At 35.3% G+C, this 24,248-nt stretch overlaps 1 protein-coding gene across 3 annotated transcripts in view; it reads right to left on the bottom strand.

The window, feature by feature from the left end:
• ARHGAP32 (Rho GTPase activating protein 32) overlaps positions 1–24,248 on the bottom strand; it is a 308,055-nt gene that overhangs the window by 170,368 nt on the left and 113,439 nt on the right. For all 3 annotated transcript variants that reach the window (XM_039240249.1, XM_039240248.1, XM_039240252.1), the window contains exons 3-4: positions 21,731–21,839; positions 140–231 (exon numbers count right to left, since the gene is read on the bottom strand). In XM_039240249.1, coding sequence (XP_039096180.1) covers positions 140–231; positions 21,731–21,835 — 197 coding nt within the window. In that variant the 5' untranslated portion in view covers positions 21,836–21,839. The remainder of the gene's footprint in view (positions 1–139; positions 232–21,730; positions 21,840–24,248) is intronic.

Below are 24,248 nucleotides of genomic sequence, written 5' to 3' on the forward strand. Positions count from 1 at the left end.
TAGGCTTATACTATAATTTAACGTGTGGACAGTAAGAGCATATTTACCATGAAACCTAAATAAAAGTTTTAAGAGAACTAAAAAAACTGGCTGCCATTTATGGAAATCCACTGGAAACCCACTGGAAAATCATACTCACTTTTTCACCTGTTTGACCTTCATACTGGCTGTGCTACCACATGTCTTAAGACCAAGCTCTCCAGGAATCTCCGGGACATCTGCTCCTCTCGCCTTAAAAAAATAAACAAATAAATAAAAACAAAAGTTTTAGGACTATTCCTTTAATATAAATGTGTTCTTAAAAGCAGATTATAATTTTAATGGCTCTGCTGACTCTGTACCAATGGCAATACATACTGATTTAATAATCCCTTCTTAAAATTGTAATTTGCTTAATTTGAATTACTGAGAAAAAGAAAAAAATATTCACTAATTTAAAAACTATATTGCATAAGGAAAAATTCTCTGTGAAACAAGAATTATCATACTCCTACAATCAAGTTTCAAAAGCAGCTATTACATCATCTGCCTCAACACAAACTAAAATCTCCCCTGGGGAACTGGAAAAAAAATAACCTTGCTTACAATGATTAAGGAAGGTTCAAATGGCAATCTGAGCATAATCAGAAGATCACAACATGCCTTTCTCACACCAAAATCGGAAGATGGCATGTAGGTCATACTTCCAGCTTACTCCTTGGTCTACTAGTTTTCATAGTCATAATTTCTTTTTTTTTTTTTTAATATTTTTTATTTATTCCTAGGAGAGAGAGAGCGAGAGAGACAGCGTGAGCAGGGGAGGGTCAGAGAGAGAGGGAGTCACAGACTGAAACAGGCTCCAGGCTCTGAGCTGGCAGTCAGCACAGAGCCCGACGCGGGGCTTGAACCCACGAACCGAGAGATCATGACCTAAGCGAAAGTCGGACGCTTAACCGACTAAGCCACCCAGGCGCCCCATAATTTCTTAATTCCAGTGGCACATTCAGCTGCATCATTTTAAAATCAGAAACTGGAAAATCAAATGTTTCTCATATTCTGGACAAAACAACAGCAAATCCAAACACCTATCGTAAAGAAACAAAGTTACAACATATCATCTATGATTTATAATAGAAAAAATGAGTTATTAGAGCCAATGCCACAGGATGCAATCGGGAAGAATAATATGGGATGGGTAGTGAAAATGAATTAAGAAGAGACTCACAAAGAAGATGTGGTGTATATTCAGCCATAAAAAGAATGAAATCCTGCCATCAGCAACAACATGGATGGACCTTGAGGGCATTATGTTAAGTGAAATAAGTCAGAGAAAGACAAATACCATATGATCTCATTTACATGTAAAATCTAAAAAAAACAAGAACAAAAAAAAAAAAAAAAACCAAGCTCACAGATACAGAGAACAGACTGGCTATTTGGAGTGCTGAGGCAAGGGTAACTCTAACTCTAGACTCTAAAATTTGGTGAAATTGATCATGTAAACAACAACTCAGATTGAGGATATTCATCCTAGATTAACACTGTGTAATATAAAAATTATGAGTGAACAATATATTTCTAAGGACAAAAAAGAAAATACAGCATTTTCCTTTAGTCATTCATTCGACTGAAAAGACTTTATCACACAGTATTTTGCAACAACAACCTAGATCACCTTATTTTGCTAAAATAATATGTAACAATTTATTTCATCTCTCGTAAAGTTTCTGCACCAAAATTTACTTGACGTAAAGAGATTTGCTGTGCTTAAATTCTTATTAAAATTTCTAATTAAGTGGGTTTTCACTATTCTGTAAATTATTCATTAACAGACTTAAAAACATAAAAGTAAAAACAGGTAACTGGACATAGTTGGTAAATGATGATTTTATCTGGAAGACTGAAAATTAAAATATTAACTCTATTTTGAATATAAACTCCCTATGTTAGAAAGGCAATCATCCCCTAACACACATCAAAGGATCATTTTTAGCAATAAAATATTTCTTAAATTAAGGTATGAATTTTATTTTTTAGACATAATGCTATTGTGCACTTAATAGAGTGCAGTACAATGTAAACATAGCTTTCACATGCACTGGGAAATGAAAAAATCCATTTGACTCGCTTTATTGCAATATTCACTTTACTGCAATTGTCTGGGACCAAACCAGCAATATTTCTAAGGCATGCCTATATTAGACACACCAGAAGAAAGGATCAGTGAGCTTAAAGAAACAGCAAGGTTACTATCCACAAAAAAAAATTTTTTGTTTGTTTTTGGTTTGTGTGTGTGAGAGAGAAAGGACAGGAAAAAAGTCTCAGTGATATATGGGACAATATAAAGCTATAAAACATATATGTAACTGAAAGCAAAAAAGGAGAGGAAAATGCCTCCCCTTAGGATGGCGGAAGGGGGTTCAAGAAGGAGAAGAAGAATAGAAAGAACTGAAAAATTAATTGATAAAAAATTTACAAATTTTATGATGATTATAAACACACTGATCTAGAAAACTCCCCATACATTCAGAGTCTGATAAACACTTAGAAAATTACACAGGGCATATCACAATCAGATGGCTGAAAAGCACTGATAAAGTCTTAATAACTGCCAAAGGGAAAAAAAAGAATATAAATTACATTCACAAGAATAAACAGAAGAAAAACATTTGGACTGAGTACTTTCAACTGTTTTTTTAAACAACTGTCAACACAGGATTCTATATTCAGCAAAATTTATTTTGAAAAAAGAATGTGAGGTTTCTAGCCTCTTCCGCTGTTTACAATAAAAACTCTAAAGACAACAAATGAAATAAAATATACACATGTAACTACCTAAGAGCTCTAAAAATTTTAATGAGAGCAGGTAGATGTGGAAATAAAGTCAAAACTTGAAGTGTCTAATACAGCAGCAGTGTGCTTCCTGGCTTTTTCCCTGCTGTTACCTCCTAGACTGACTCAAGGACAGGCCAAATCAGGGTGTGAGTAACAGGGTCAGCAAAACTCTTAGAGAAATCCACCTTTCTGGCCAAAGGACATGAACACTGCCCCTTATGGAAAAAAGGGCCAAGAGATTTTTTTTCTCCCTTTTATCTCTTCCAACCTGGCCCAAGGACAGACCTGAGGGTACCACTCTAGCCATAAAGTGAACACCCATTCTTCTAAATAGAGAAACAATGAAAATGGACTCTGATATGTAAAGATTGTGGAGATAATCCTTTTTTTCTCTCACTATTTAGACCTAACAGTAACCCAGTCAGAAAAAAAAAAAAAAAAAAAAAAAAAAAAANAAAAAAAAAAAAAAAAAAAAAAAAAAAAAAAAAAAAAAAAAAAAAAAAAAAAAAAAAAAAAAAAAAAAAACGTGTATGATAACAGAAACTAAAACTCTTGGAGAACTCCACCATTCCAAACAGAGAAATCAGGGAAAGCATCCTTTGAGAACAGCATGTGCAAAATCCCTAACAAAAGTAAGAGTACGTCAAAGATTATAAAACCAAACTGATGTTAAAATCACAACCTAAAGAAGTCTAGAGAGAAAGTTCAGTCTGAACCCAACCAGGCTGATGTCTGATCAGACAAAAAAAAAAAGTCAGCATTCTCTACAGGACATTAGTGGAGTCAGTCTCACAACACAATATTCAAAATAGCCATGACACGGGGCACCTGGGTGGCTCAGTCTGTTAAGCGTCTGACTTCGGCTCAGGTCATGATCTCACGGCTTGTGAGTTCAAGCCCCGTGTTGGGCTCTGTGCTGACAGCTAGCTCAGAGCCTGGAGCCTACTTTGGATTCTGTGTCTCCCTCTCTCTCTCTGACCCTCCCCTGCTCATGCTGTCTCTCTCTCCCTCTCAGAAATAAATTAAAGATTGAAAAATACAGCGGCACCTGTGTGGCTCAGCCAGTTAAGCATCCAGCTTTGGCTCAGGTCATGATCTCATGGTTTGTGGTTTCGAGCCCTATGTTGGGCCCTATGTTCGAGCCCTATGTTGGGCCCTATGTTCGAGCCCTATGTTCGAGCCCTATGTTGGGCCCTATGTTCGAGCCCTATGTTGGGCTCTGACAGCTCAGAGCCTGGAGCCTGCTTTGAATTCCGTGTCTTCCTCTCTTCTGCCCCTCCCCTGCTTGTTCTCTCTCCCTCCCTCCCTCTCTTTCTCTCAAATAAACGTTAAAAAAATTTTTTTAAAGACTGAAAAATATGAACAGACTCATAGATACCCACGGAGGAGAAATGGTCACAGAAAAAAATTTTGATGTAAAAATTCATGAAAACATAACAAATTTGTTGGAAGATACATATTTACAGATTCAAGATCAGCAAAAATAAAACAGAATAAAATCAAAGAAAACCACAAAATAATCCATCATAATAATCAAGCTGTTGATAACCTATATAAAAGAAGTATCCTGAGAGCCACCAGCGAAAAAAGACGTATTACATATAAAGTAAAAAGGATTTTAATGACTGGATTTCTCATTAGAAACTAAGAAGATCAAAAGACAGTGAAACAACATTTATAAAATGCTGAAAGAAGTTTCTCAACAGAGAAAACTACATCATATGAAAATATCCTTCAGTAATGACATAAAAATAAGATCATACTCATATTTTTAAAAATCAGGAGCATCTGTTACCAGTAGATGGGCTCTAAAAGAAATGTTAAAGAAAGCTCCTCATATAGAAGGAAAATGGTATCAGAATAAAACATGGACCTTCTGGTACAAAGGGAGAACAACAGAAATAATAAATAATTAGGTAAATGTAATAGATCACTAATCTACTAAGTCCTTTAAAATATATTTGCCAATCGAAAGGAAAAATTGTAACAACACTGATTGATGAATGTAAATGTAATACTTATAAAAACTAGAATATTAAAAGGGAAAGATAAAGGGACCTACATGGTGGCAAGGTTTCTGCATTCTGCTTTAAGTATAAAATAATTTTAATATAAAGTTGGAATATAAAACGTTAGAAAAAAGGAGGCCAACAATGGGGGAAAAAAAAAGAAAATACCATGACAAGGTAGATCCTAGGAATGCAAGACTGGTAACACCTGGAAAGAAACTCACTGTTTTGATTTGATTTCCTAAATAAAATAACAAACCGCATCCATCACTGTATGAATTTTTAAAAATAAATCAGTACCAAACTGAATTTTCCAGGAATGTAAGGCTGGTCCAACAACAGAAAATCTATTATTATAATTCAATCTTAATTATAATTAAAAATAAATGAGGAAAAACATTAGATTGTTGCCATTAGTGCAGAAAAATTATCTAATAAAACTCAATACCCACTCATGATAACAACATCCAAGAAGACTGCTCGATGACAATAATAAACTGAGTAAACTGAAAACATATTTATCTCTGCTCTCTCTCAAATCTTACCAAAATAATACATAAATTTCTTTACAATTTTCTTCTTATATTGGCAAAAGTACAAAGTGCCATATGCATAAGGTTATTCTTTGCAAGACTATCTTTATTAACTTAAGGGTGGAAACAACCTAGATGTCCATCAATAAAGGAATGGTAAACTATGTTGCAGCCACACAAATGAATAGTCACAGCTATAAAAGGAATGAGGAATATTTTAATTTATTGCTACGAAATAATCTTCTGCATAGGTCATGGTGGGGAGAAGCATAGTACAAGAACAAGCTATCCTTTAACTAAAAGTAAAAATATGTGTATCTTCTTATACTTAAATGAGACAGGATAAACCAAAAGTCAATTAGAATGTTTACCCATGGAGGAACAAGGAGACAGGGATAGAAGCTAGATTTTTCTGAATGCCTCGTTTTATAGTTTAGATGTAAATGTTTTAAATATTTGTAAAACTAAATTAAATTACGCTGGGGTAAAAAAAAAAAAGGAATTCATTAAAATCAAAAGCCAAATAAAACAAATGAACCTTATTATTTTAAATTGGAAACTTAAGCACATAGAGAGGAATTACATCAAATGAGAGTAATGTGAAGTAACAGACCTCAAATAGGACATATCATCTTAGAGAGAAAGGGAAACAAAGTATTTTTAGTAATTTAGCATTATCATTTTGAAACTATTGAAAGTAGGAGATTAAAACAAATAAGTAATTGTTAATCTCATTAAAAACTAAGGTTTTCAGAATAAGATACAAATATAAATCAAGGAAATTAAGTAGAAACCCTTATCATTTCCCCATTTTTTGGTGGTGGCAGGTTTAACTAAGGCTGCTAGAATAACTGTACAGGTAAATGCAAAAGGTCCATTAAATAACTACAGTCAGCATATAGCTGAGTCTTCTGTGATATACCCACGAATAGAATTTTACAATGAAATTTTAAATTTTTAAATGATTAAATACTCAAAATATGTTAAGTGTCAATTACATGGCAAATCACTATGCAACAAAAAGAAGGTAACAGATCATAAGGCTCTTTCATTCAGAAATTCTCAAGATATTTATAAAAGACAAATGACATATTTATCAAATTTATAGACAGAAGAAAACTAAAAGGGATTCTAACACTTTGAGTGACAGAAGTTTAAGAGACTTTATTTTAACACGCTGCAAAGACAAACTAAAATGATTATAAAGTGCATGAAGAACAAAAATAAAGCCCTATAATTATTTTCAAAACTCAATTATATAAGTCGGGGGAGAGCATGTTCTGTTTGATAAGAATTCACATAACGAGATCTAAGGCCTATACTTAACCACAAGTTAACCATAAGTTAAAAGCATATCCTCACTAGTAAAAAGCTAAGGCAGTCTGAAAAATGTGGCATCTATAAAAAGGACAGTATCTGCTTCTCTATAACCTGAACCAGTTAAACCACATACGAGAACAGTTCATTCATTTCAGGAAATGTAGTATTATTTGATACTGAAAACTTAACAAAAACAGGAATGGGTAATGTTATCCTGTCTGTTTCACTACTCCCTAATCCAGAAAAATATTCCACCATTCCTGCCACTGGTACAGATCTTTAAAGAATCTTGCAAATGCCTGTTTTCCGGCTCCCACGTAAAGCTCTCCCATGACTGTGTTAACTGAAGTGATTTAACAGTCGTGTAACACACTGTGTTCGGATATAGAACCATAAACCTGGCTACTTCTATAGTCAGCCCCAACACAATGATCATCCCTTCTGTATTATCTACGTGACTATCTTCTCCCAAAGTCTGTAAGTCCATCTTAATAGATACTAGCAAAATGCTAATGGGTCTTACAGATTTTTAAGTAAGGTATGGAAAAGTGTTTAACATAGAATCAGAGCGCTGAAAGAAATCTCATTCTGCTATTCCACTGCAAAGCGAAACTGAGACCAATAAAGAAGAAACAACGTGCCACAGTGCATTAGACACAGTATTTAAACTAAGTTGTTGTTTTTTTTTTTTTTTTTTTTTACAAAATCTGTTACATCTAATATAGGCATATGGAAGAAAAAAGGTTCAGAGTCAATTGCTTCTTTAAATAAAAAAATACAACGAGAAACAGCTTCTCTTCTATCAAAATATGAAAGACTAAAACTTTTTAAGAGTGAAAAGATATGGCACAATAGACACTAAACATTCCTGCTTAGAATACAAATTAACAAAACTCTTGGTAAGTAACATGAGATTTTCATGCTCTAGATAAAGTTAGTTCTCCATAAAATAATAGTAAAAAGAAAAGGCAAAATTCATCATAAAGATATTCATCAAAGTGAAAAACATAAAACAAACTTGGGGCACCTGGGTGGCTCAGTCAGTTGAGCATCCCACTCTTGATGTCGGCCCAGGTTATGATCTCACATCTCGTGATGGAGCCCTGCACTGGGCTCACACTGACAGCGCAGAGCCTGCTTAGGATTCTCTCACCCCTTCCCTGTCTGCCCCTCAGGGCATGTGTGTGTCTCTCTCAAACTAAATAAATAATCTTTAAAAATAAATAAATGAATGAATGAATGAATGAATGAATAAAGCAGATTCAAGATCCTACTAATTGATAAAGCATCAATAATACATTCTATATTATAGGTATTGTGTAGTCCTTAAATTTCTTTATTAAGAGTTTTCACTTAACACCAATTACAACACACAGTATACATAAATTTCTCCAAGGCAATAATAAAAATTTGTAGTTTTATAAAGTATTAGTGGTTTTAAATCACCTGATATATTTGTAATTTCTATCAACTAATATTATAACGTGAATTAAATACCATATAAGGCACATATAAGAGAAAAACTATATAACACTGTGGTAAGCAGGATTCTAAAAGCAGCCCACCCTCTCCCTCCAAACATCTGCCAACATTGCTACCTCCTGGTTATTCAAACACTAACCTAGCTAATGATAGGAAGGGACACTGTAGATGTAATTCAAGTCCCAGGTCAGTAGATCTTAAAATACGATAACTGTGTGGGTGGGCCTAATCTAATCAGAAAAGCACTTCAAAAGGAGTTTTCTCCAGCTGGTAGCAAAAGGGAAAATCAAAGATTTAAAGCATGATAAGGACTCAAGGTGCTGCTACTGGCTTTAAAGACTGAAGTGTCCAAGTGAGAAGAAATTCAGGTAATCTCTAATAGTAGAAAACAGCCCCTCACTGACAGACAGCAGGGAAACTGGCCCCCACCACACACACACAGACACCTAGGAACTAGAAGAAGCCACAAGGAAGCAGATTCGGCCCACAACTTAAATAAGGTGGGAGGCAGATTCTTCAGTCTTCCAATGAGAGCCCAACCCAGCCAACACCCTGATTTCAGCATTACAAGACCCTGAGCAGAAAACCCAGTTGAACTTGGCCAAACTTGTGACCAAAGAACTGTTAAGACAACAAATGAAGTTTCACAGGAGTCTGCTCATGTGAAGGCAAGTCCTGGAAGCAAGTGCAATTTCTGCAGGTGGGGCTGGTAGCCAGCATGAGGTACACAGATCTGACTCAGTGCAACAGCCATCTCTACTTTCTCCCTTGAAACCCATATTTCAATGTGCATGCCACAGTCTGTTCCATACCCATTTTGCAGCTCTCAAGACCCTCACTCTTTTCCCCCTCAAGGAGGAAAACTGAATTCCTTTCCCTCTCCGTGGCAAAAATTTTTATTCCCCTTTCACAAGGGTCCCTACACTATGTCTACCAGCCAGTATTTTCCAGAGATCTCTTCCTTCCAGTGAACCAGCCAACTCCTTTACCTATGACACTTTTCAAAATGTACCATGGTGAATATTCAGTTTTCTCTTCACTGCAGCACCTTAATATTAAGGCAGATGTTAAAAGGAGAGAAAAAGAAAACTCTATATGGTTTATAAGAGTTATAACTCTTATAAAGTTACATTCCCAGACATGATGGGGAAAATACTATATTAACAAAGCAATATTCTTTGCAAGTAACAATTTGGAGAAATTTGTATAAGAAAATCATTTTCATATGGGTGTTAAATTAAAATATCTCTCCATTGTAAGGAGTCACGAAGGAAATATACCAAAATAATTTCACCAGTGTGGGAAATGGGATTATGGGGAGTCTTTTTTTTTCTCACTTTTCTGCATTTTCTATATTAGCATGTTTTATTTTTATAAAGGAAGAAGGCTTTACTGAGAAAGAGAGAGAAAGCAAGCAAGCCAGCTACATTCTTCCACCTCTGCATATTACCTACATATTACAGCTATCATATGCAAATGCATCACAACCTGTCAGAACTAAAGGAGGTTAGATATTCAAGATGATTCCAAGAGACAAAACTAGGTATTCATATTTATAGGAAATTTAGGAAAGAACAAGAGTAAAAACATATTTATGAAGCTTCTGCACAGCCAAGGAAACAACCCAGAAAATTAATAGGCAACCAACGGAATGGGAAAAGATAGTTGCAAATGACATATCAGATAAAGGGTTAATATCCAGAATCTATAAGGAACTCACCAAACTACACGCCCGAAAAACAAACAACCCAGTGAAGAAATGGGCAGAAGATATGAACAGACACTTCTCCAAAGAGGACATCCAGATGGCCAACAGACACATGAAACGATGCTCAGCATCGCTCCTCATCAGGGAAATACAAATCAAAACCACACTGAGATACCACCTCACGCCAGTCAGAGTGGCTAAAATGAGCAAATCAGAGAACTCTAGATGCTGGCGAGGATGTGGAGAAACGGGAACCCTCCTACACTGTTGGTGGGAATGTAAACTGGTACAGCCCCTCTGGAAAACAGTGTGGAGGTTCCTCAGGAAACTAACAATAGAACTCCCCTATGACCCAGCAATAGCACTGCTAGGAATTTACCCAAGGGATACAGAAATGCTGAGGCATAGGAGCACATGTACCCCAATGTTCATAGCAGCACTCTCCACAATAGCTAAAACATGGAAAGAGCCTAAGTGTCCATCAACAGATGAATGGATCAAGAAGATGTGGTTTATCTATACCATGGAATACTACATGGCAATGAGAAAGAATGAAATCTGGCCATGTGTAGCAACATGGATGGACCTTGAGGGTGTTATGCTGAGCGAAATAAGTCAGGCAGAGAAGGACAAATATCATATGTGTGCACGTATAGGAGGACTAGGAGGAACTTAACAGAGGACCAACCGGGAGAAGAAGGGGGGAAATGGGGGAAAGGGAGAGAGGCAAACCATGAGAGACTCTTGAATGCTGACAAAAACTGAGGACTGATGGATGTGGGGGGGAGAAGGGATGGGCATGGAGGAGGGCACTTGTGGGGATGAGCACTGGGTGTTATGTGGAAACTAATTTGACAATAAACTATTTGTAAAAAAAAAAAAAAAACATATTTATGATGAGATATACCCATGTTCTAGTAATAAAATGGAATTTTTTGTTCACTGAGTCTAGTCATGAGTTAATCTGGTAGGAGCTAGAACCACAATGGAGACGCACCTCAAACCAGATAAAGAGAGGAGAAATGACCTGTTTTCTCCCCTTTTCCTGCCCTCTAATCTTCTACCAGTGCCTCCCACTGACCAAACCTTGCCACAGGTCTGCTCCTGGCAAGAGAGCCTAGGAAATGTAGTCTGCAGGGATTAGCCTCCTACAAAACAGGGCAAAGCAGAGGGGCAGGAAATCCCAAACCCAGCTCCATGATATTCATTACTAAATTATGAAGATGTAATTGTACTTATATATAATTGCAATAATTTAAAATGTAAGTGATTTTATATAAAATCTCCTATTTTCAAAAGGTACAGCAGCCAATAACATGCAAACTGACACAGAGGTACATAAACATACATATACATATATCATCAACTGAATAAGCAACCCAATAAGCAACTGAATAAGCAACTGGGCATAAAGGCAAATTATTCAAAATGAGTAGTTAATACTTAAGAACAACAAAGATGGATCTGAAACTGTTATAGAAAATTAACAATAATATCACCAAATAAGCATTCACAAAGGACATCAAAATGCAATCAAGTGTAAGAATATACTGTTACCAAAAAGGCCCAAAATGGTCTTTTCTCCAAAGAACAAAAAATCCAAATACAACATATGTGAGTAAAAGAAGCCTAGATCAAAATCTTCTTTATGTACAAGGCTAGCAAAAGGCATGTGAAAATAATTCAGGAGAAAAAAATGGTAACTTTCTGTTATTTCTCACTTTTTTCCTTTAACAGATTCAAATCTTATTTAACATATTCTTTTTATTTGTCCTCAGAATTTGAGAGAGGGCACAACAGCTTTAGAATACTGTTATAAATAATGTTTCTTGATAATGATAATTAAAAATAACATTTCTTCTTAAAATATAGTAGTAAAAGGAAGGATCTTTGGCCTCTTAAACAGGAAAAAAAAAATGTAGGAGCTATTTCTGTGTTGGTAGAACTGCATACATATAGACAGTTCCTGACTTAAGATGGCTCAACTTACAACTTTTTGACTTTACAATGGTGCAAAAGCAATTCACATGCAGTACAAACTGTACTTTAAGTTTTGAACTTGTTTTTCCTGGGCTAGCAATATGCAGTAGCATACTTTTAGTGACGCTGGACGGCAGCAGTAGTGAGTCACAGCTCCTAGTCAACAAGAGTCATGAGGATAAGCAATGGTTCTGTACCCATACAATCATTCTGTTTTTCACTTTCCAGACAACATACAATAAATCCACTGAAATATTCAACACTTTATTGTAAAACAGGTTTTGTGTTAAATGATTTTGCCCAACTGTAAACTAATTAATGTAAGTGTTCTGAGCACATTTAAGATAGGCTGGGCTAAGCTATGATGCTCACTGGGTTAGATGTATCAAATGCATTTTCAACTTAAAATATTTTTAACTTACAATGAGTTGATGAGGACATGGCCCCATCATAAGTCAAGGGAAAATTTGTACATATACATACGTATTAACATATACATAGCCAACTAAAAACACAAGATTTGAATATGAAATCTGTTCTGTCAAGAAAGGCAAACAGGACTGCCAGTTTCCGTACCCAACCTTAGTTTAACTATAAGATGGACATGGAACAAATCTCTGAAATAAAACATGTTTATAGAAGTTATTAAATTTTTTTAATGCTTTTTTATTTACTTCTGAGAAAGAGAGAGCGTGAGCAGGGGAAGGTCAGAGAGAGGGGGAGACACAGAATCTGAAGCAGGCTCCAGGCTCTGGGCTGTCAGCACAGAGCCCGACACGGGGCCTGAACCCACGAACCGTGAGATCATGACCTGAGCCAAAGTCGTACACTTAACCAATTGAGCCACCCAGGCACCCCTAGAAGTTATTAAATTTTAGTTGGTCTAAGTATTGTTCCCTTTCTTACAAAGGAGCAAGAGAGAAGGAAGGGAAATGTAATAATAATTATCCCAATACTATAGAAAAGCTAAATCTATTGAATGTACAGTGTATTATGTTGAATAATAATATCACTAAAATGTTTAAAGTATATTACCAAAAACTTTAATTAATTGAGTTATCTGTGTGAATATCTTCAAAAGAATTTTTGATACAACAAAATATCCTTAATGTTAAATACAAATTACATAATTTTCTTCACTTATTTCCTTCAAGATGTTATTTAGAACTGTACTCCTAACATGCAAATGCTAAAAAACACTTTGGAATCAAAGGAGGCAGGTAGATTTAAGTACAAGGAGAACTCCCAAAGCATACAAATAACCGTCAAATAAGCCCCAGGAGTAAACTATATAATTATTCCTATTTAATTTTCTATTTTGCCTGGGAACAATTGGGTTAGATTACTTAGTAAAAAAATCTATGATCTTTAAAAATGATTATATAATCAGTTTCTTCACAGTGAAGAAGTTGCATTACAGTTCAAATCTACTCCAAAATAATATCTCTTCAGAGAGAACCAACTAACACTGAGAAAAAAATATTCAGGGCAATGTTTAAAATAATTTAGGTAAAGTTATTACCAAGTACCATTACTATAATAATCACAAAGCTCCTAACAGACAACATCTGGTATCAACGTAAAAATTAACACACTGACATATCAGCAAAACTGGTAAATATTCTGAAATTTATATTTCTCTATAATAGATTCATCTTTTGCTCCAATCATTAAAAGATAATCCTCCTTATTCAGAAGGTATTTAATCTGTTGCACCTTATTCAGAAGGTATTTAATCTGTTGAAAATCCAGGGCTCCACTGTTGTGCATAAATTTGCCAGATATTTTATAGTAAGCTACTTAGGAAAGTCTAAATACAGTATACCATTACCTTTATAGGGACTTTATTCATGTAAATTACTGCCAGTCTTCAAGTGCTGCTAGAAAATGATACTAATCTGTTTCTACATTTGAATTTTGTACAACAGATCTAATAAAAATTTGCATGTAATATTTAAATACAGAATATAGAATATAAAATACGAATTCTTTCAGAAATAAGGTGGTAGGGTATAAACAAAAGTATGGTAGAAGGGAAGAAAGAACCACAAATGAGGTTCTTCACTGGAAAGTTTCTATTAAAGAAAGAAATAGCAAGATTCTAGACTACCCATGACACTCCAGTTCAGAACTATAGAAATCACTATTCCTCTAACTGTATGTTTTATGTACTTTTTCCCTTAATGTTTCATAAGTTTAATAATTTTTTTTGAAAAGCTACATAACAAATTCTATCAGTAAAAGTAACATCTAGATGTTAATACTAAATAGCACAATATTTGGAATGTACAACTGACCTTTAAACAACGTGGTGTATAAGGATGTTGACCCCTGGCACAGTCAAATATTGAAGCTTAACTTCTGATTCACCAAAGCTTAACTACTGATAGCCTACTGTTGGCCAGAAGCCTTAGGATAAAATAGTCAATCAGCACATTATATGTATGTTATATGTATTATATACTGTATTCTTACAATAAGCTGGGGGGGTGAGGGGGTTATTAAGAAAGTCATACAGAAGAGAAAATACATCTATAGTACCATACTGTATTTATCTAAGAAAATCCAGGTACCAGTGGATCTGCGCAGTTCAAACCCATGTTGTTCAAGGATCAACTGTAGTTTTCAGTTTAATAACTAACAATAAAATACTGGGTTTGAGATCAGCTCAACAATTCAAAAGATTTTAGGCTTAACCTTATAAAACTTTCAATTTTGAGCCCCTTTAACATATAAAACTAACAATTTCATATGGTTCACCTAATACATATCTCAGAACGCGTAGTCCATTAATTATCTTCAATAATTAATGCCACTTGATTCATGCCAGAGAATTCCCACAATCTTCAGCCAGAAAAGGATGCACGGTGGAATGGGGTGGGTTTGGAGTTGTTTATTGAAGAGCTCTGAATATACTGGCACAAATTCAAAACCTGGGCTTTACATATTAATCAATGGTTGCATTTGTGATTATTCAGAAAGCAAAACTAAACATTCAGCTTTTAAAGACTCTGAAATGATAAACATCATTGGTTTCTCTAGTTTTAAGTAAAATTCAGTCAAAAATAAATTGTTAAACATAACACAGTAATAAAAGAGCTAAACACATTCACTTAAAGAACATTTGCAAAGACTTTTTTTCTTTTACTCAAACTGCAATATTTTTACAGCTCAATGGGTAAAAGGAACCGGTGTAAGTATCAAACAGAGTGGACAACTATTAATATAAGAAGCAATAAACAAAATACAGACCTCCTCCAAAATTACCTCTTCCTCAAGATTATTCAGGAAGAAATAAATCCAGCTGTTTTCACCAATCCTCGTTCCTCTTTAGAAAGCAGGCAACAGATGGGGGAAATGGTCCAAATACATAGGGTACTTTTGAAAAGTTAAGAAAAATGTACCAATGGTCTCAACTTTTGTCTTAAAAAAAGGAAAGAGAGACGAGAAAAAAGAGAATATAAAATAAAAGAACAGAAAATAAAAAAAGAAAAAGAAAGCAGATATTAACATCTGACAAATGAGATAATGAAGCAGGAAAATTCAAGGCATTTTCAAGGAAAAACAAGTGTTTCTATTTGTCCAGGAATGACAATTTCACTCATTCAAAAAATATTTACTAAGAGTTTACTATGCCAGGCACAGGTGATGAAACAGTTAACAAAAGTGACAGTCTCTATACTCAAGGAGCTTAAAATCTAATGGGAAAGAAAGATAATAATGATACAAATTACATTTGCAATGCTGTAGAGAAAATTAAAGCGGAGTTTAAAAAAAAAAAAGGACGACAGGGGTATTCTTTCCTCTAAGAGGGTGAGGAAAGGTACTTAACTGTAACATTTGAAGAAACCAGAAGGAAGGAAAAAAGCAAGCTTTGCTGATCATAAAGAAAGCACTTTCCAGGAGAAGAGAACACAAATACAAAGGCCCTAAAGTGGGAGAATACTTGACATATCTGAGAAAGAGTGAAAAGGCCATGTGACTAGAGCAAAATGATTTAAAACAAATGCAAGGATTCTGAACCCGAGTGACTGGGATAAAGTTAGTGTTCTTAACATAAACCATCAGGTTAAAAGGAAGAAACTTATTTTGGGAAGAAGGAAAACGGAGATTTAGTGAAAATCTATAACTCACAGTTTCAATAGGACCTTCCAGTGGGGAATGAATTCTTATGGACCTAGAGATATGGGACATGAAGTCATCTGGAGAGAGATGACAGTCAAATCTGCAGGTACAGTAGAGAAGTGGGAAGAAACAAGCATAAAGACCCCTGTGAATGAATCCCTGCATTGAGCAGGTGGGAAGGAGAGGCAGAAGGAAAGAGCAAACCAACCCTTCAGAGTGAGTGAATGGGACCATGATTGTGTGTGTGAGAGAGAGAGGAAGCATGTACACGTGGGAGAGAGCATGTGTGTACACACACACAGGAGCCAAGCACGCATGTGTCCATGTATGAGAAAGGAAAAGGGGATGGCATTTGCAGGGGTACATATACAATGTTAACAACACTGAGCATTAACTTGTTACCTTCCTTTGTAGAATTCTCAGTATTTTGGGAGTTCAACATTTATAACTTGTTTAATTTTCATGGCTCTGGTGGTTAGCATCAATGAGCATTTTCACCAAGGACCGTTTTTATTTTGTCAATAACAACTTCTTTACTACAACATAACCTGCTTTAGCCATTGGCCTTGAACACATTGATTTTAAAAAGAAACTCAAGTGAGAAACCATTCCTAAAAACATCACCTCCAAAATCAATAAAAAAACCTTGAGAATTAATAGGATCCATTCTGAGAATACAGATATAATTAGAACTAAAAATAATATAAATAATGAAACACTAAGAAGTATGATATAAGGTGGTTTTAGTTAAAATATTCAAGACTGGTTGAAGATTCTCTCTCTTCGGGTTTTTTACCTCATTTTTAAGATCCTAATTTTTTTTCACTAAATGATTTCATTGTTAAATAACTGCAAATAAATATTTTACTTACTAATTTAGAAAAATGATAGCTTTTTATTAATTTTTTTACAATACTTGTAGCTAATTATAAATTTATAAAGAGTAATAAATTGTAGACCATAAACCACAGAAGGAGAAGGGGCTACTTTAGGGTTTGTTGTTGTCTTAATTTTAAAAATGAGTTAGAACAGGTCAATTATTAGTATGGAGATTGAATCAGTAATCAAAAATCAGATAGCTTCACTAGTGTATTTGACCAAACATTTAAAGAAGAATACCAATTCTTCTCAAAAAATAAGAGGGAACATTCTCAAACTAATTATACAGGGCCAGCATTACTTTGATATCAAAAACAGACAAGGACACTACAAGAAAGTAAATTACAAGACAATATTCCTGATGAACAGAGACACAAACTGAATCCAATAGTACACTGAAAGGATCATACACCACGATCTGATATGATTTATTCCAGGGATCAAAGGATAATTGAACATCCACAAATCAATCAATGTGACATACCACCTTAATAAAATAAAGGATTAAAATCACATGAGCATCTCAAAAGATGCAAAAAAAAGCTTTTGACAAAATTCAACATCCATTTATGACACAAACTCTCAATACAGATGATATAATAAGGGCCATATATGACAAGGGCCAGAGCTAATGTCATACTCAGTGATGAAAAGCTGAAAGCTTTTCTTCTAAGATCAGGGAGACAGGAATGTACACTCTCATCACGTCTATTTAAAATAGCAGTGGAAATCCTAGCCAGAGCAATTAAGCAAGAAAAAGAAATAAAAGACCTCCAAATCAGAAAGGAAGAAATAAAATTGCAACTATTTCTAGATTACAAATTATATCCAAAACCCTAAAGATTCCAAGCAAACACTATTAGAACTAATAAACTCAGTAAAGGTTCAGAATACAAAATCATTAAAACAGTTGTTTCCATACACTAACAGCAAACCAAATTACTGAATATCTTTTCAATGGAATGCTATCACCTCCAGGGATTCCTTGGCTTAGATAGGAATGTGGGACTTGTCTTTACTAAGGCTATTTTCTATCTCTGCAGAGAAGTTAACTTGCAGAAAATTAACAGTACAAATAATTCCTGTCCATAGAAATGCAAATTGTGTCCAGTGGAACTAAGCAGTTTTGCCGGTTTTTGCATCTATTTGCATCTATTTTAGCATGATTAATCTCTTAACAGTAAGGCACTCTGAATTCTGCTTTGAACCAAATTTCCTTTGAATCAAGTTATAACACTTGACTGGTTCCTTCATTAATTAATGAGTTAAATATCTCAGGCACGTATTCATTTTATATTTTAAGCGATTCATGATCATATCCACTTTTAAATTTTATCCTTCAATAAAATGAATACGAGATTATCTTTACCCTTTCTCAAAAATTCACAATGTAATAAAAGGAGACAGATACAACCAAAAATCACTAAAATGAGATTAAGTATTAAGACATAGATATGAACAACAAACTATGGGAATTAAAATAGAACGACTTTCTATCAGGAAGATTTCAGAAAGCCTTACATCTTAAGTTATAATTATATAAGGCAGGGCCCAAAATCAGGGCCAACTCAGGGGCACCTGGGTCACTCAGTAGGGTAAGCATCCAACTCTTGATTTCAGCTCAGGTCATGATCTCATAGTTCATGAGACTGAGCCCCGCATGAGGCTCTGCACTGTGCAGAACCTACTTGAGATTTTCACCCTCCCCCTCTCTCTGTCTCTCCCTGACTCATGCATGCACATGTGTGCTCTCTCTCAAAATAAATAAGCAATACAAAAAAAAAAAAAAAAAGGCCAACCCAGCCCAATGCCTGTTTTTGTACAGCCCAAAAGCTAGAGATGATTTTTACACTTTTAAATGTTTGGGGGGAAAAAAATCAAAAGAAGAAGGATTATCTAATGACATGAAAATTACGTGAAATTCAAATGTGTCCATAAATAGTTTTATTAGAACACAGCCATGCTCACTTATGTGTTATCTATGGCTGCTTTCACATTACAATGACAGAACTGAGTAGCTATGAAAAAGACCTTATGAGGCACTCTCACTGATTCATACTGCTGCTCATCACACCCGAAACTGTACTACCGAGTTATAACTCCACAGCATTTCTAGTTCCACGTGTATCACCAGACCACATTTAAATTACCAATCTGTACACATGTAAAAAATAAGCAAAGAACAGTTAAGGCAAAGGAGAACATGGGTTTTATTATCAAATAAGATGGCGAAACACTGTTTGTTATGCACTGGCACTACAGCTGTGACAAAAGACTATATATCAAACATCACCAAACTATGCATTCATCACAATATTCTCAACTCATAGAAAAACAACAGTATGAAAAGTTAGAAAACTCTGAAACAGAGTTAATGAGTAAAACCTCACAGAGAATTCCTTCACAAAAATAAAGATTGCATCCAGAGTAAATTCCCAAGTAGATCATTTGCTGGCAGAGCAAGAAAAGCCAGTGCCCGATGATGAATCACTTAAATCATGTTTAACTATAGCAAAGAAATCCAGAGAAAACAAAAGCTTTTGTTAAGTACAGGCTTAAGGAGTTGTGGTCATTGAGAACAAGATCAAGAGTCAATTTACAAAGAAGGTAAATGATTGTGACTGGTTTTCCTTAACTCTTGAGTCAACAAATGCAGCCAATATTGCTCAGTTGTTAAGGAGTCAATGCTGAGTTCCAAGTGACTAAAGAATTAGTCCCTATGAAAAGTCTGCATGGGACAACCAAAGCCAAAAATATTCTCAATTAAATTCAACAAACATTGATTCAGTACAACCTGAAGTGGAATCTACTAAGATAACATTATACTGATTTTGATTAAAAAAAAAAGTGTGAAACAGAAAAAGTTCAGTTGGACATGTTTTCAACTTCTGTTACTGAATGCTACATGGCTTTCATAATTAGTTTTTGCTGTAGATTTGATGCTATTTCTTGACCAGTTTAACCTTTGCAAAGAAAATAGCTTAAGAAAAACTTAAAACTGTGACAAATGTTAGACTCACAATCATGAGCTGCCATATATATATTTCTCAAGCTATCAAACATTAAAACAAGAGGAGAGATCTCCATTACCACATAAATTTGCAGTGAATATATTTTCAGAGCTCAGACTACAGTTCCAATAGTTTTTCTGACCACAGTGCAAGCACAAAGTAAATTTCCATACTGCAAAATCTATTTACCTTTGCAAATGAGGGGCTTCAATCTAACCTTCCATTGGAAGTTTATAATAGAATATTATGCTAAAGGTAAATATCAAGAAAAGAATCTAATAGAATTCTATAAATGTCCTCTAAGTGATGAATATGCTCAATTAAAATCATAAGCTCATGAACGGATGTCAGCACTTGGCAGTACCTGGTTGAAAAAGGCATTTTCAAAACTAAAATTATGAAATCTCATTATAGGTCAGCATTGAAAAATGGATATCTGCAGGGGCGCCTGGGTGGCTTAGTCGGTTAAGCGTCCGACTTTCACTTAGGTCATGATCTCGCGGTTTGTGGGTTCGAGCCCCGCGTCGGGCTCTGTGCTGACTGCCAGCTCAGAGCCTGGAGCCTGTTTCACAGTCTGTGTCTCTCTCTCTCTCTCTGACCCTCCCCTGTTCACGCTGTCTCTCTCTCCTAGAAATAAATAAAAATATTTAAAAAAAATAAATAAAGAAAAAGAAAAATGGATATCTGCATTCAATTTTGATGATAAAGAACACTAATTTTTAACTACAATTAAATAAAATGTTATTCTCCATTAAAAATTTTTTTTTCACTGTTCACAGACCTGAACTGCAAAAAGTTATAATACATTAAATGTGTATCTCACACTTATCATGTGGAAAACTACATTGCATAGGATTTTCCCAATCAGTCCCCAACAAAAACTGCTTTTCCAGTATCTCAGGAAATGTAAACTCCAGTCTTCAGGTTGATCAAGCCAAAAAACTGGAAGTCATCTTTGACATCTCTTTAGCTCACTATATATCCAATTCATCAGCAAAAACGGTAGGCTTTGTATAACTCTATCCAGAATCCAATCATTTTCACCATATCTACCAGTATGTTTCAAGCTACCACTACTGTTCACCTATTATAATAACATTCTAGCTGATCTCTTTATTTCTTCTTTTGCCTCCCCCTATAGCCTATAAACAGAAACCAGAGATTTCCTTTAAAAGTTCAAGCCAAATGATGTCACTTCTCGGCCAAAAATCCTCCAATGGGGTTTCCCATCTCACTCAGCATAAGAAAACAAAGTCTTTATGATGGGCCACAAGAAACTACAAGATTGGCACTCCATCCATCCAAACCATTTCTCTGACCTCATCTCCTACTTTTCCCCTGGCTCATTCAATTTCAGCCACATGTCCTACTTGTGTTTCTTCAAACTTACTTTTTAATCCCACACCACAGCCTTTAACTTGTTCTTCCAATGGCTAAAATGATGTTTTCAGATAAGCATACTACTCACTTCCCCATGTCCTTCAGCTCAAATTTCACCTTCTCCTAAAGGCCTGCTGTGGCCACTCCATTAGAGAGCCAGCAATCACCATTTTCCAATCTATGCTACCACTCTGTAATTCCACTACTGTGCATTAACTGTCTACAATAGCACTTTCCATCACTTAACATATATTCATTTCCTTCTCCTCCTACCCCATTAAAATGAAAGCTCCACAAAGGCAGGAAATTGGTGTGTTTTGTTTAAGACTCTGCCCACAGCATTTAAAACATTGCTTGAAAGAGATTATTTGCTCAATAGATATTTCCTGAATAAATTAACAAAGTAAAAAAAATTTTTTTTAAGATTCATCAGTTCCTACTCCTTATGTAAGTAAAATATACAGATACATATGCATGAAACTGATTTACCATTGTGCTAAGTGTTTCTTCCCAATCAGGCCGCTCTCGAGGGTGAACATTTCTATGTAGTTCTGGAACAAAATCATCCTCTTCAGAATGTACTGAGGACTTCATCTTCCTAGAAATAAAAACATGAGAGACTATGATAAGAACTCCCAATTCTATGAAAACCTTCCAATGACTATAATTCAAAACATAGAAAGTTATGTCAAATTACAAGTTTAATGAAGACCTTTAATGGTTAGTATTGATTCCTCATTTGTACTCTGGTTCTCAGAGATCCTTCCTCATATACCAAACACCTTCTTTCATTCCAAAAGATAAAAGTAAAGTTAATAAGCAGCTAACATTCATGGTCTATGGTAACTATTATGTAAGAACTGATTTTATCTGTTGTACACAGTAGGAACCTGGCAAAGATTTGCAGCAGTCACCAATATTAATGGAAAGGTGTTAAGCATTAGTAAAATTCCAGGATTACTACCATTCCAGAATATGGTACGTCTGGCTCCAATTTATGAAGCACAGTGCATTGAACTAGCACTCTTGAGAACAGCTACGAATGCTAAATAAAACATATAAAATAACTTGTCTAAAGGCACAGGAAAGCAATCAATACAGGTAAGAGTTCTGGGGCTACACTGGAGTCCATCAAGCAAATTCCACATTTAGTCAATACTTTTGTATAATCAATAATAGGAAAGAAAGCCCAAGAATAATATTGTAGTCTAATTGGACTAAGCTGGCAGAGGCTGGAGGTTGCAGTTGCTAAAGTAGGGTGGGGCTTCAGGGAGAAAAATGACCCCTAAGATGTGTGGAAAAAGAACTCATAAATCTACATGGAAATTCCCCCCGGAAACTGTTACCTGATTCCTAAGTCTACAAATATATAGGAAAAGATCCTGAGAAACCTATCAAAAAACAGGTGATGGGCAACTAAAGAGCCACCAGGTGATCTCAGCGGCCCAGGCATGCTGTAGAGACGGAGGCTGGCAAGCAAGCTCTGTCAAGATGGACGAACACTAAAAAAAGGAAAGAAACCCTCAGTTCTTGAGACTCTAGAATCATACCTTAGGACAAACTACCAATGGATGAACTCTAACAAAGCCTAAAAACAAGACTTTACAGCATTAGAACTGCCAGAAAAAAAATAACTCTCTTCAGAGGAAAATAACATTCAACAGACCTTCTGCAAATATTTTACTCACTCTAATACCCAATAAACATTACAAGACATGCTTTAAAAAATTAAAAATAATTGTAAAAAACAGGAACAAATGACTAAAAATTTGGGGGGGGGGACTCAAAACAGAGACTCACATTTGATTCCCAGATTTTAGAATTCCCAGAATGGGCTTTAAAATGGTTATTATGGGTTCTGACTTCTGGTTACGAAGAGAAAACTGTAAGAAGCACTGCTCCCAGCCAAACAAAGACAAAAAGAAAGATAGCCTAAAAAATCATAACTTTTCTTGAATCCATCAGAAAACTGAGGCAACTATGGGGTGCCTGAGTGGCTCAGTCGGTTAAGCATCTGACTTCGGCTCAGGTCATGATCTCAGGGTTCGTGGATTCAAGTCCCACATTAAGCTCTGTGCTGACAGCTCGGAGCCTGGAATCTGCTTCGGATTCTGTATCTCCCTCTCTATCTACCCCTCCCCTGCTCATGCTCTGTCTCTCTCTCTGTCTCTCTCTGTCTCTCTCTCTCTCAAAAATAAATAAACATTAAAAAAAACTGAGGCAATTAGCTAAACTCTAAAAGAAGACAGGAATCTCCAAGATGAGATGGATCACAAGCAATTACTTGTTTAGAGTAAAGCAGAAAAGAGAGACAAGCTGCTAAGAAGAAATCAGTTAAATCCTTACCAAGTTTTATTATGTTTTAAGTCATATGCTAAAAACATTTATGATTAATATATTCAATATTAATACATTCAATAAGAGGTTTTAAAACTATATGAAACAATGAAAAAATTTTAAGAGACTACTGGAATCTTGAAAAACAACCAAATGCTCACCATAAAACTGAAAAATGCAGTATCTGAAGTTAAGATCTCATTAGATGGGTTTAATAAAATAATTAACATGGCTAAAGAGAAAACTGATAAACTAGAAGACAGTTCAATAGAAAACATCCACACTGAAGCACACAGAGAAAAAAGAGAAATATACAACACAAAACACGAGACTTGGTTTTTGGTTTTTTTTTAATTTTTATTTATTTCTAGGAGAGAGAGAGAGAGAGAGAGCGTAAGCAGGGGAGGGTCAGAGAGAGAGGGAGTCACAGACTCTGAAACAGGCTCCAGGCTCCGAGCTGGCAGTCAGCACAGAGCCCGATGCGGGGCTCGAACCCACGAACCGCGAGATCATGACCTAAGCGAAAGTCGGACGCTTAACCGACTAAGCCACCCAGGTGCCCTGAGACTTGGTTTTTAAAAGGTCTCAAATACGACTTGGTTTTTAAAAGGTCTCAAATACGTCTAAATTGCCAACTTGGAGATAAGGGAGATGATAAAAGAGAAAACAA

The sequence above is a fragment of the Hyaena hyaena genome, unplaced genomic scaffold (genome assembly GCF_003009895.1).
Source record: "Hyaena hyaena isolate Hyena2069 unplaced genomic scaffold, ASM300989v1 scaffold_171, whole genome shotgun sequence".
Classification (NCBI taxonomy): domain Eukaryota; kingdom Metazoa; phylum Chordata; class Mammalia; order Carnivora; family Hyaenidae; genus Hyaena; species Hyaena hyaena.